Here is a 12539-nt window from a genome sequence, read left to right as displayed (position 1 = left end):
TGGGAGCGGCCCCGCGCTCCTTCCGCCCCACGCCGGCGGCGCGGAGGGGCGGGGCGGCGCGCACGCGAGGCATTGCCAGCCGAGCGCCGAGGCGCCTCGCTCATTGGCGGAGACAGCTGCGCGTCGGAGGCCCGAGCGCTCAGCCCGCGGCCCGCTCAGTGTCAGTCAGTCATGGAGCAGCCGCCCAGAGCCGCGGCGCAGGCTGCGGGGCGCGGGGCGCGGGGGCCCGGCTGAGCCGGCCGTCGGAGGGAGACCTGCCGCAGAGAGGACGGAGGCGGAAGCAGCCGGATCCCAGAGGCGGCGGCGGCAGGAGGAGCCGGAGCCGCCTGGGATGTTCAGTGAGTGCTGGGCACCGGCGGGAGGACGGGGCCGGGGAGGGAGGGAGCGCGGGAGCGCGGAGGCCGGGGGGGGGGGGGGGCGGGGTGCGCGCGGAGTCCCGCCGGCGGCGGTGGGGGCGGGGCGGGGCGGGGCGGGGCTCGGAGCGCGGGCGCGGCTGCTCCTCCGCCCTGGGCCTCGAGTCCTGGCGGCCGGCGGCGTGGCCTGCAGCCCGCACCAGCTGGGGGCTGCGCGTTCCCGCCCGGGGTCCTGCAGGGCGGCCTCGGGCGCTCCCCGGGAAGGGTCCTGAGCGCGGGGCAGCCAGGCGGGAGCACAGGTCCAAACCTGTTTCTTCATTTAAGGAGAAAGGAAATGTCTCTTGGCCGAAGTCAAGATTGAACTTCGCACATGGTGGTTGTGAGCGGATGGGCGTGAGGTCGATCTCTGCATGGAACAGGGAAGGTCTAGGGTCAGACTAAGTGTTGCTGGAGGATCCGATCCGCAAGGTGGCCATGGCTAACTCATGACAGCGTGTAAGGTTTGTGCGCCTAGGCGGTCCTCGCGAGGCACCGAGGCTCCTGAAAATGTGTTAGGTAAGGCGTTGGTCCGAAGTGGGAAATAGGGTGTCGTTTTAGACTTAGCGGAAGTGGAGTACAGGAAAGCTTTATGCAGTTCTCCCATCAGTTGTGAATGTCGTTATAATGCGGATCTCGCAGCTTCTATGGTTCTGCGATCTAAAGGTAAGTCTACCAATCGCATGCGGCATTCGTCTTATTTTACCTAAACTCTGACCTTGCAGATTGAGATCTTGGAATGGTAATTCCCGCGAATAAGCAGTTGGGCGCTGTGTTGGGAAGCACCGTAAGGGCGGAGTTTGTCTTCTGTTAGGTGATACAAGTGTATGATATACCTGAGTTGTAGGGTAGAGGGAGGACACAGCAGCCGTTCCCCAGCCTTGGTCACAGCCCTGCTTGAAAGTGGGAGTAGGAAAGGGAGTTTGTGCCACATCTTTAAACTCCGAGAAGCTTAATGTAGTGACTAGAGCTTGATGATTATGGTTGAAACCACGTTACTATTTTGTGTAACGTCTGTGAATCTTAGTTTACTCTTCTGTAAAATGGGGTAATGACTGATAACTTAAAAGTAGACCTTTTAAAGGGTACCAAAAAAAGGAATAATGGATGCAAAAATGCCTGACATATAGAAAGCACCCTGTAAATATTAACTATTAGCTATTGTAATTTCCTTTTTTAGCAAAATGCCTTGTAAGTTCCTTGTAGGCCAGAGTTTTTTTGTGTTAAGTGTGAAGCATACTAACTTCGATATTTTTTTGTGAATTACTAATCCTTCTTGCCTTGAAAATCAGTGTTAAACTAGAAAACCAAAAGGTGGGCTTGCCTTGAACGTTTTTCTTTGTCATCAACAATAAATCAGATTAGTGTGTTTTGGAAGAGTTTTGTTGCTCCTGCTTCTAAATGTGACGTTTCTACGTGCTTCTGTCACTGTGAAACCAGGTAAAGACCTCATTTACCTGCTCAGTAACTAGTTTTTTGGTTTTTCTTTTTGCAAACAGATGTCCTTCATAATACCTATGAAGGGCATCTCTGGAGAACGGGAAGGGGTTTTGTTTTTGATGATCTGTTGTAGCTGTCAGGAAGCCGTAGGGATCCTCTGTTAAACAAACATTACCCAGTGGACAGAACTAGAAGTCAAGTTTGCAGCATCTCTATGTGGCAGACAGCTTCTCAGGTAGCAACTATTCTGATCATTTTCTCTGCAAGCGTCTGGTAAGCTTTCACTATTGTGTGCTCCCGGAAGCCCCTGATCTAATGTAAAAACCCTTTGGGTAGCAGGACACTGTAAAGAGTGAGAGCTCAGACCCTGCAGCCAGGTGGCCTGAGATTCCATCCCAGCACTGCGGAACCTCAGGACAGTGTCTGACTTCTTTGGGCCTCAGCTTTCTTGTCTGAAGAATGTTAGCTTGCTCATAGGGTTGTTGAGACGTAAAGGAGATAAGCTATGCACAGCACTTGAAATAGTGTCTCACCCGTGGTGTACACTCAGTAAGAGTAAGGAATTAGTAGTGGTGGTGTAGGAAACAAATAGTATGGTGAGTGCTGTAATAGGAGGTTTGTTCCTGGGTTCAGGGAGTGGAGGAGGGTGCCGTGCTCAAGGAAGCTTTTAGGACGGAGAAATGAGCTGAGCTGTGAAGCCTGAGTAGGATTTAGCTCAACTCAGGTGGAGTGCCAGTGTGGGAGTGCCTCCAGTTAATGGAGGATGCTTGACGAAAGCCCCTAGAGGTGAGAGGGTGAAGTGGTACCCACCAATTAGGTAAACAAAGGTGGATCAGAGTAATCTCCAAATGACACAATGGAGATTGAATTTTTTTATCCTCTACACTAGTGGAGGCAGTAGAAACCTTTTAAGCTGAGCACAGGTGGCATCAGATTAGCTTTTTGGAAAGACTGGGCCTATGGTAGTGTGTGATTGGATTGAAAGTAGGGAAGGCTCATCTACTTGTCCTGGCAGCTTCGTGTCTGCCTGTGACTCCAAAAGGAAGATGACTACTTAGCAGAGATAGGCATTTTAATCCAAATCTAGAATCTGAGAGAGCACTTACAGAAGGAGTGAAGAAACCCTTAGATCATTCCAGGCAGCCTTCCCTCTTAAACGTTATCTTCAAGGATGTACTGTATGTGCCGGATTACAAGGCAAGGTTTGCCCCAAAAGTGTCCCTCTGAAAAGAGGATGTCACCACTTGTTCAAATCTCTCCTATTACAGGACTCTCTCTCAGTTACTCTTCACACAAAAAGGTGCTGTTTGGGAAATACATATTGGGCTGAAACAACCTCAGTCGATGCTAGTTTGGGATATTTATGCAATCAATCAATCGTCAGTGATGAATGAAAAAAATTGTGCCTACCTGAATGGGGATTGATGGCTCAGCTTAAGATTTCCAGTGAGTGCATCGTGTGGATTCAAGAAGTGCTCTATCATAGCTGATGTGGTAGATGTGAAGGTGATGTGCTCTGGAAAATGGAATTTGATGATTCAGCGTGGCTTAAGTGACCACAGAGACACTGGTGTTGAAGGTGCAAGTGAATAGTTGGAGTAAAATTGTTTCATGAATTAATATATTGCCTTATATAATGTTTTTAGATATGTAGATGTAAGCTAATAAATTAAAGATTATAAACAGACATTTGACTATTTCATCTGTAAACCTAAAAGATTTTTTTTAAGTTAACCAAAAAATTTTCTTCCTAATTTTCTCATTGCAAGAGGAAGGTTGTCTCAGGTTTGAATGTACCTTTTAGTTGGCTGTTTTACAGAAATTAATTGCTGCTGTGTGTCTCTACTGAAGCAAATTCCCTTTTCTTGTTTTTTAACTTTTAGAAACTTTGAAGAATGTTGCGTACTGGCAAGGTTTAGAAAACACTGTAGAGAACTTCCATTCATAATTCTTTGTTTAGCAGTCAAGTAAAATATTCTACTGGTAAGATGTATTGAAATGTATCTGTATCTTAGTTACCTTAGTGTTTGGTAATAGTAAAAGGCAGCTTTGTTTTTACTAACAAAATACTAACTTTCGGAGATTTGGTAATTTAGTAATCAGAAGTGTTTTGCAAAACATTGTGAATTAACATTTTTAAGCTAAGATGCTGATGCTTTAGTTTCACAAATACCATGCTCTAGAACTGTGTTGTGCAATGCAGTAACCATTGGCCACATATGGTTACTTAAATTTAATTAAAAGTAAAAATTCAGTTCCTCGGTTGCACTAGCCACGTTTTCATTGCTCAATAGCCCCTTGTGGCTGGTGGCTACCATACTGGCCAGTGAAGACCTAGGACTTTTCCATTATTGCAGAAAGTCCTGTTGGATGGTACTACTTAAGAATGAAAAATTGAAGATCATTCGACTCTGAGACACACACAAATGTTTCAGTGTCATTAAAGCATCTCTGAAACCTCACTTGCTGCATTTGAATTCAGTTTCAGGGAGAATAATAAACACAGGAAAACATATTTCCCCCTTCTCTGTTTCTTCTGTCTGTAGTGGTGTTTGCAAAGAGAGTATACGTGAAGATTTTTCTCTATGAAGTCAAACAGTAAATTAAATATCTGTTTTGTAGATTGTGCCATACTCTTCCATGTTAATGAGGTTTTGTAGAGAAATAATTTTTCTGTGCTGTAAAAGTGTTGAAGTAGGAATCAAATATTTGTGGCTTTTTTGGTTCATAAAAATTCAGAGAAATCATGAGCCTAAAGTAAACTGTCAAGAATTCCAAGCAGAAGCTTGACAATACTCACTGTATTTTTCATGTGAGGTTCAAAGATGAGAAAAGCCCTGTCCCAGGGCTCTCTCCATCTGTTTGGGGGAGCTAAAGAACAGTGATGGCAGGAGTGGGCAGCCTGCATTGGCAGTTGTGGGGGGTGGTGATTTTAAGTTTGGGAGAAGCATAATCAGATTTGTCTTTTACTCTGGCTGCATTCTAAAGGGTGGTTTGAGGTAGGGCTAGAAGTGGGAGGATATTGGAATAGTTCAATTGAGAAGTGATTTGTGCTGTCAAATAGCAGCAGAGAGGATGGGGTAGCAGCAGTGGCTGCAAGAGAGAATCCTGTGTAGAATAGAGGGAGTTGATGGCCACTTAGAAGTGAGAGGGAGAGAGAAAAGAATCTTAAGATGACTGGGTTTTTTTGCTCTAGTGGTGGATGGCGGCTCCTTTAAGCTGACTAAGAAAACAAGGAGAAGGAAGAGGTCTTAAAGGAAGATAAACTTGAGCACAGTGAATTTCAGATGTTTGTGACATCTGGGTAGAAATGTCTTTTAGACTTGAGCTCAGGAGGGTGATCTGACTAGAGACTGTAAGTCTTGGGTAAGTAGTGTGATGATAGGGAATGTGAAGAATGAGAAGCAGACCAAGAATGGAAGAGGGGGAGCCACACTTGCAAGTGTGCAAGCCACACACTTGCAAGGGAGAGAGAGTTTCGAGGGAAGAGGCGTGTTCAGCAGCGAGAGACCATGTGGGATAATCTGGAAAAATGACTGTTAGATTTGGCAAGAGTTGAGGAATCTCAAGTCTAGTAAATAGCCTGCTGAGGTAGGAAGCAAGTTCATTCATTAGCTGGGTAGGGAGACTGGTGCAGGTTTGGAATGGTAGCAGTGGGAAGCTGTAGGGAAAGAAAGTAGTTGACAAGAAAAGACTTCTGAGACATCATAGAGGTCCCTGCTGATGGTGGAGAAAATCAATTTCTAGTGGCGTCTGTCTGCCTGGTTGTATGATTTCTGCTCCTCCTCCCCCTGCAAAAAAACCCTCCAGGTTCTATGTTGCATCCTGAGCTCCCAGCTATGAGCCTTATTCATGTGCCATTTGTTTCTTAGGACACCATGGAAAAGAGCATAGCTTCTAGTTCAGGTGTATTCATGTCAGTCTGTGTATGAGCAAAGACTGAATATGGAAGGTGATTATAATTTTAAAATTATATGAGGTATGACTGAGTCTGAGAGCAGAATGGCTCATTTATTTTTCAGCTATGATTTATATTTTCACAAAGCAAATTGAATATGCTTTATCGAGATGATTAATGCAAAAGCTTAGATTTTTAGGTCCCACTTCAAATGACCTTTCTATAGCTATTACAGCCATTTAGACTACTGCAAGTAAGGAGAAGAAAACTAATATTTGAGTACCTAGTAGGCAGTTCACATGACATCTCATTTAACAAAAAAATACAGAATAATTTTTATCTGTTTTTAAGGATAAATTTACAATTGGAAAAAATACGTTTACTTAGGAAAAAAACAAACACCTAGCAACCTGTCAGTATACTCACTTGGGGAGCTGATTTGAGGATGGTGGTGGTGAGTTTGCCTGGATTTGTATTGAATTCATCCGTACTCAAAGCTGCCACGTTATATCCAGGGTGGGTGCTGTCCGTATAGTACCCTACTGGCATTTCATGGAATTATGTAGTACTTAGCCTGTGAAGTGATTAGGGGTGTCTTTCTAAGCACCCCTCCACTAACCATATACATTGAACATAAGTGAGTGGAGTTAGGATGCAATGAAGAGATTTACTCGGCTGCAGTCCCATATTATTATCATCATCTTGAGAGTGTGCCTGGGTTCCCTGTATCTTTGCCTCGCATGTTTCTGTAGTTCAGTAGGAAGAGTGTGGCTGTAGTTTTCCCTGCACAGTTGTTACTTTGAGACAAGAAAATGATCCTGTCCTGATTTCATATAGCAACTTTGTTGAAGTATTAGTTAAACAGTAGGCAACTGTTGATGTATGAGAAATAGATACATATTGTGTCAGAATTCTCATTTTAATTTCCAGATACTAATAATGTGACATGAAGAGAAGGATATGTGGTCATCTATTTTTACCTTTAAAAGTTAAGATATTTTATGTAAATTGAAAAGTATGAGAAATCCTGAAATTTTAACAAAGATGTAATTATATCCGAACTCAATTTAAATTTAAAAGATTTTATAATTATGGGAAAAGCTAAGCAGGTGACTTGAAATTACAGTGTTCATCTCATGTCTGAGTCTCTTAAAAGACAGGTCTATTTTAAGGAGTTTTTTGTTTTTTTTTTTAATGTGTCCATTTATGGTATTAGTATTATGGAAATCAGTTGGGGGGAGGGGAACTGATTTCTCTGCAGAACTCTTTTCATTAATTATTCCATTTGAAATATGTGTGCATTGGAATCAAATCCAGTTAAGTCACTTGGGTCACGTCTTTGGTATTTTTGTTGAGGGTGGCTGTAAAAGGGAGTTAAGGCCAGCATTCCTGCCCTTAAGATCCTTGGACCTACAGTTGGCTCACCACCCATCCTGAAGGAAGGTCCCTTCCCATAAATGGTGCTTTGGATTCAGAGAAACTGCCATTTGGGGCAACTAATTTGGGCAAATCAGTATTTACAAACTAGTTTCTAGCAGTCTCAAATACGGCCAGTTTTTACTGTTGTTCATTCTCACTCCTTTTTGTTTCCTCTTTCTTAACTTGTGTCTTTTCCCCTCCTCCTCAGACATGTATATACTTTTTCCCACCTTGAGGACACTGTGTCATTGCAGAGTCTATTCTCTGTATGTTTTCTTGTGTCTTTCACATGCACGGTGTTTTCCTGGTAGAGAAGTAATCTCTTATTCCAATCTTATTTGGAACACTAAGGGACACACAGGGATACAAGCATGAGTTCCCATGGCAACAAGAGATTGGTATTAGGAAATCTGGAAAAGTTTTGGTCTCAGCTAAAATACGAGGACTCGGGCTGCTTTGGAAGAGTTTGGAGACTAAGAGCTCTTGAAGTTAGATTAAAAGCACCTTTAGCAAGTGGTGTTGTAGGGGCGTTTGGTGGTGGGAGCTGGGGGTGCAGGGGGAGGCAGAGCCAATTGGAGCGACTAGTCCTGACTTTGGGCCAAACTGGGGAAGGGCAGTACTGTCACAGTCTCTGTATACTTCTACATTTTTTTTTTTTTCTAAATATAACATTGAATCAGAATCTCGAGGACTGAAATTATTTATACGTACACACTCACAGGAGATTCTTATGGGTAGCCAGGTTGGAGAACCATAAAGAATCATTGATATAGTCAAACTAATATAGTAATGCTTATTAGTAACCACAAAGAAACTATTATGTGTCTTCATTGATGGACAGATGAATGCTTAGAGCAGGGATCCCCGCTCTCAAAGTATCAGTATCCTTGTATTAGCAATAAAAAAAAATCTTAATTAAAAAATATCTGAGTTATCAATACAGTGAAAGACTAATAACACCAGAACTGAGTGAGGCAAATTCCATAGTGAAAAGATGGTTCAGTATTGGGAAATAGGTTGATATATTTCATTGTATCGCTGAATCTCAACCATATCAGACCCAGTACCTCTCCTTTTTAACAAATATTTTATACTCTTTGGGAATCCAGAAATGAAATGCATAGATAATTTAATCTTTCTATACACGTAGTTTAAAATAACATTTATGATGTCCTAACATTTTATATTTATATATAGATATATATGTTTTAGTACATGTATCTTCAGCTTTCACTGTTTGCTCTGTTGCATGACTTAGGAAATTGAAAAGTAGATCTTCAGAGTATATTTTAAAAGGGCTACCACAACTTTGTTCAGAAGGATTGTTTGCGGGGGCCGGCCCGTGGCGTAGCGGTTAAGTGCGCGCGCTCGGCCACTGGCAGCCTGGGTTCGGATCCCAGGCACGCACTGACACACCGCTTGTCAGGCCATGCTGTGGCGGCGTCCCATATAAAGTGGAGGAAGATAGGCACAGATGTTAGCCCAGGGCCAGTCTTTCCTCAGGGGAAAAAAAAAAAAAAAGAGGAGGATTGGCATGGATGTTAGCTCAGGGCTGATCTTCCTCACACACACACACAAAAGAATTGTTTGCAAATGATTTTGGAACAAATTGCTGCAATATCTGGGTAAGATGTTTGGTTATTCACCACACATCATACACTAAAAGAAGTTGGAGGTGGATAAAAATTAGATACAAATGACCTTTTTAAAAAGTTTTAAGAAAAAATAAATGACAGATTTCTGGAAAGGTAGGAATTTAGGGTCTTAAAAAAGAATGGAGAAAATCACAAAGGAGAAGGCCAGTGCATTTAATTAAAGCTGGAAAGTTAAGCACATCCAAATAAGTGACTGAAAGCACATCTTACACAAAAAACAATTGGGAACCCTTGATTCAAGAATATTACTTTGGTAGGGATGATCACATGTATGTGGATAACATCGTATGCATTCCAAAATGGACACCATATTTTGATCTTGAAGGGGAGAATATTTTTTACATAAGAGAAGTGAACTTAGAAAATTCATCCAGGGCCGGCCCCGTGGCTTAGCGGTTAAGTGCACGCGGCTCCGCTGCTGGCGGCCCGGGTTCGGATCCCGGGCGTGCACCGACGCACCGCCTCTCCGGCCATGCTGAGGCCGAGTCCCACATACAGCAACTAGAAGGATGTGCAGCTATGACATACAGCTATCTACTGGGGCTTTGGGGGAAAAATAAATAAATAAATAAAATTAAAAAAAAAAATTCATCCAGTTGTCATTGGTCGTCTGGGCTGCAATATACTTTACTTCTGGCAAAGTAGTATTTGCGGCCCATGGCAATATCAGGGGTTCCTGTCATTCTTGATAATAAATGTAGTAGTGAAGGAAAATTGTTTTTCTGTGGGGGAGGATCCCTCAAAGTAGATTGAATTATCAACTGTAATTTACCGCTGTTCAACGCATTTCCTACTATTTTCCTTTCTTATAAGAATTCATGAGACGTATTTTAACACATATACATACCATCATACCATTTTGGTGGTTTTCTGTACCTGCGATTACAAATCAAGAGTGAAAGAGGTAAGTAATACGATAAAAATGAAAACACAGTGCTGAAATCCTTGACTTAGTCCTGGCAGCCTTTCCCTGACTATTAAGAAAAAAACATGGCATTCTCTTCCCCATTATTAACCTCTCACTTCCTCAAAATCTGCTTATCCAGTTTCTGAATTTCTCAGATCTTTGATTTTGTGCTGCCTCCTGCCTGCTTTTTTGGCTGGTTCACTGCTAATTAACACCTCTCTCACAGAGTAGGCAGGAGAAATAAAAGGCCCTGACATTCAGCTACTCCTGTTTGCTCTTTGTTAGCATCTCGAATGAAAAGTTCCATCAGGCAGACTGAAGTCATGGAATTAAAAGGAGTTTGGGAGTGATCTTTGGGGTTTTACTATCCACGATAATCCAACTTTCCATAAATAAAGTTGGCTGTATTGTCACTGGGAAAATAGATAATATGGAAGAGAGCATCAGGTTGGTAACGAAGGTTAGTTTTGTGTCTTAACTAGGTCACTTAACTAGCCATGTGGCTACTCTTTCTCTACTACTTATTTTACCTGTCTATGATGTCCTGGCTGGATTGCATGATCTCCTAGGTCCCTTATAGTTCTGTGGTTCCCCTCGAAGGTCATGAAACGAGTGCGTACTGAACAGATTCAGATGGCAGTGTCCTGCTACCTCAAACGCCGGCAATACGTGGACTCAGACGGTCCCCTGAAGCAAGGACTGCGGCTGTCACAGACTGCTGAGGAGATGGCGGCCAATCTCACAGGTAACCATGGGGGCTGCTCCTGGGGGCGAGCTGGAGCAGGAGAGCTCATGTCAAGGTCCACAAGAAGCGATTTCTCCTCTTCTGGAGATAGTGCTGGCTTGCGCACAGTGTCCAGCAGCCTCAGCCGGCAGCACTAGATGAGGGGCGCTTGTCCCAGAGATGTCTGTCCTTCAAAGCCATGGTCAGACGCCACTTGTAAAAACATCCTGTCGTAATATATCCTGCCTCAGAATTCTAAATGATTGTATCTGTACATGATGTTATGTGTAACTTTTTCCTTCTATAAACTATTATCCATGGGCTAGGGTCTCTGTCCCCCTCTTGCACGTGTCCCCTCTCCTGTAGCTCGGAGCCTTGCCTGTGGAAGTCAGGTTTGCTGGGTGAGTGAGTACTTTGGCTGCAGTGGTTGGAAATATTGGCGTCATAGACATGTTCCTGAGGTTTTTAAAATCTGTTTTTATTTTTTGTTGTTTGTTTTGCAGTTGGATTCCTTTTTAGAAAAATTTGTCTTGAATCTATCTGGAATAACAAATAATTGTTCCTTAGCTATTTTGTGAGTTCAAGTTTTCTTGTGATACAATATTCGTATGGTGAATTTGTGTACTAGAGATTTTGAGAAAGTTTTACTGCAGTGCTTTGAGGGTGATGATGGACTTCTCTAATGGCTGTGTGTGGAGTTAGAGGTGGCAGTGCTTTCTCCAGCTCAGCCCTGGTTCCTCTTATCTGCTCAGACTGGGCCCTTCTCTCTTCTTTGTTCCTGTACTTCCTTCTGCTCTTCTAAGTGTCTGTCACCACCTACTCCATCTCTCAATGGTTTCAGCCTCCATCCTGGTAGCAGTAGCTACCTCAGCTTCCTCTTTTCTTATTACCTTCAAAATCAAGGACCCCAGACTCTTTATGCTCTAGGGTGTATTGCCATTGCTGTAGAAAAAGAGTGATGAGACAGTAAAAACCTGAGGATGTCCTCGAAAGAGTGGTTCTTGCCTCCCTCTGCGACAGTAGAAGCCCAACAGGCATCTGCCTTCTTTTTCTTCAGCATCATATCTACACCATTCTTCCTTTCCTTGAGACTCCACTGGATAACCCTTGACAAGAACAGGGCCAGATGATGGACTTGGACTGGATTAATAAATGCCTTATTGTTTCTAGTAGGATAGCCAGTTTACAGGGCCAGAGTAATTTCTTCTAAACTTGGCATCATGGCCTTTAGTGTACATTAATAATCTCCTGCTGCCTTGTGTTCATTAGAACCTGAGGACAGTAATTCCATGTTGTTGTTGACAGAAAATAGGAGCAAACACTATTAAACAGACTTCTAGAACTTCACTCTTCTTAGTTGGATTAGTTTAGATATAATGTCTTATTCAGAGAGTCACTGTTGTTCGTGGTAACCTGCTAGGAAATGTGAGAAACATGAAGTGTGATTATCATAAGATTTTGTCCTAGGTCTTTCTGTCAGTTGAGTAATCTGAATAATTAGGTCTTCGTGCAGCAGACACTTACCGAACATCTGCTATAGGCCAGGAGCTGAAAAGTTCTGGAGATAGCTAAGATTTGATTCCAGCTCCTGGGGAGCTTAACATTATAGTCCGGAAATGAGGCAGGTAAATCAGTGACTGGAAAGGTATGATTTAGTAAGTTCTGTGAAGGGGGGATGCCCCTGGTTCAGTAGGAACAAAGAAGGTGGTCATCTAAATTAGCTTGGCAGGTCAAAGAAGGCTTCCCAAAAGGTCTTGTGGTTCCTAGCATGTAGTCAGTCAGAGGTCAGTAAATAGGAGAAAGAATGAGCTGAGTTTCAGAAGAACCATTAGGAGCTGACCAGGGTACAAGTTGGAGTAGGGTATCCAAGTTATCAAATGTGAGTTTTAGAGAGATCACTCTGATAGCTGTGTTGATTGGGGAAGGCCCAGATTTGAACCAGAGAAGCTAGTTAGAAGGCCATAGTGCAATCCAGTGAGAAGTGAAGACAGCCTGAGTTAAGAAAGTGGTAATAGGAATGGAAAGGAGAGGATGGATTTTAGGACTCTGTCAGACTTAGTGATGGATTAACTAGAGTTTAGGGGCAACATGAAGAGGGAAGAGTCTC

At 43.2% G+C, this 12539-nt stretch overlaps 1 protein-coding gene across 4 annotated transcripts in view; it reads left to right on the top strand.

Moving 5' to 3' along the window:
* Positions 1-7: 7 nt before the first annotated feature.
* TAF5L (TATA-box binding protein associated factor 5 like) overlaps positions 8-12539 on the top strand; it is a 32819-nt gene continuing 20287 nt past the window's right edge. The window contains exons 1-2 of one of the 4 annotated variants that reach the window (XM_058543075.1): positions 8-338; positions 10309-10453. In XM_058543075.1, the coding sequence (XP_058399058.1) occupies positions 10312-10453 (142 nt within the window). In that variant the 5' untranslated portion in view covers positions 8-338; positions 10309-10311. Of the gene's footprint in view, positions 339-564; positions 1056-3712; positions 3813-10308; positions 10454-12539 lie in introns of those variants that run through there. The other 3 variants (XM_058543076.1, XM_058543074.1, XM_058543077.1) reach the window with 3 other exon arrangements.

Source organism: Diceros bicornis, chromosome 6 (genome assembly GCF_020826845.1).
Source record: "Diceros bicornis minor isolate mBicDic1 chromosome 6, mDicBic1.mat.cur, whole genome shotgun sequence".
NCBI lineage: Eukaryota > Metazoa > Chordata > Mammalia > Perissodactyla > Rhinocerotidae > Diceros > Diceros bicornis.
The sequence above is the reverse complement of the archived record's forward strand: the minus strand, read 5'-3'. Positions and strand labels throughout refer to the sequence as shown.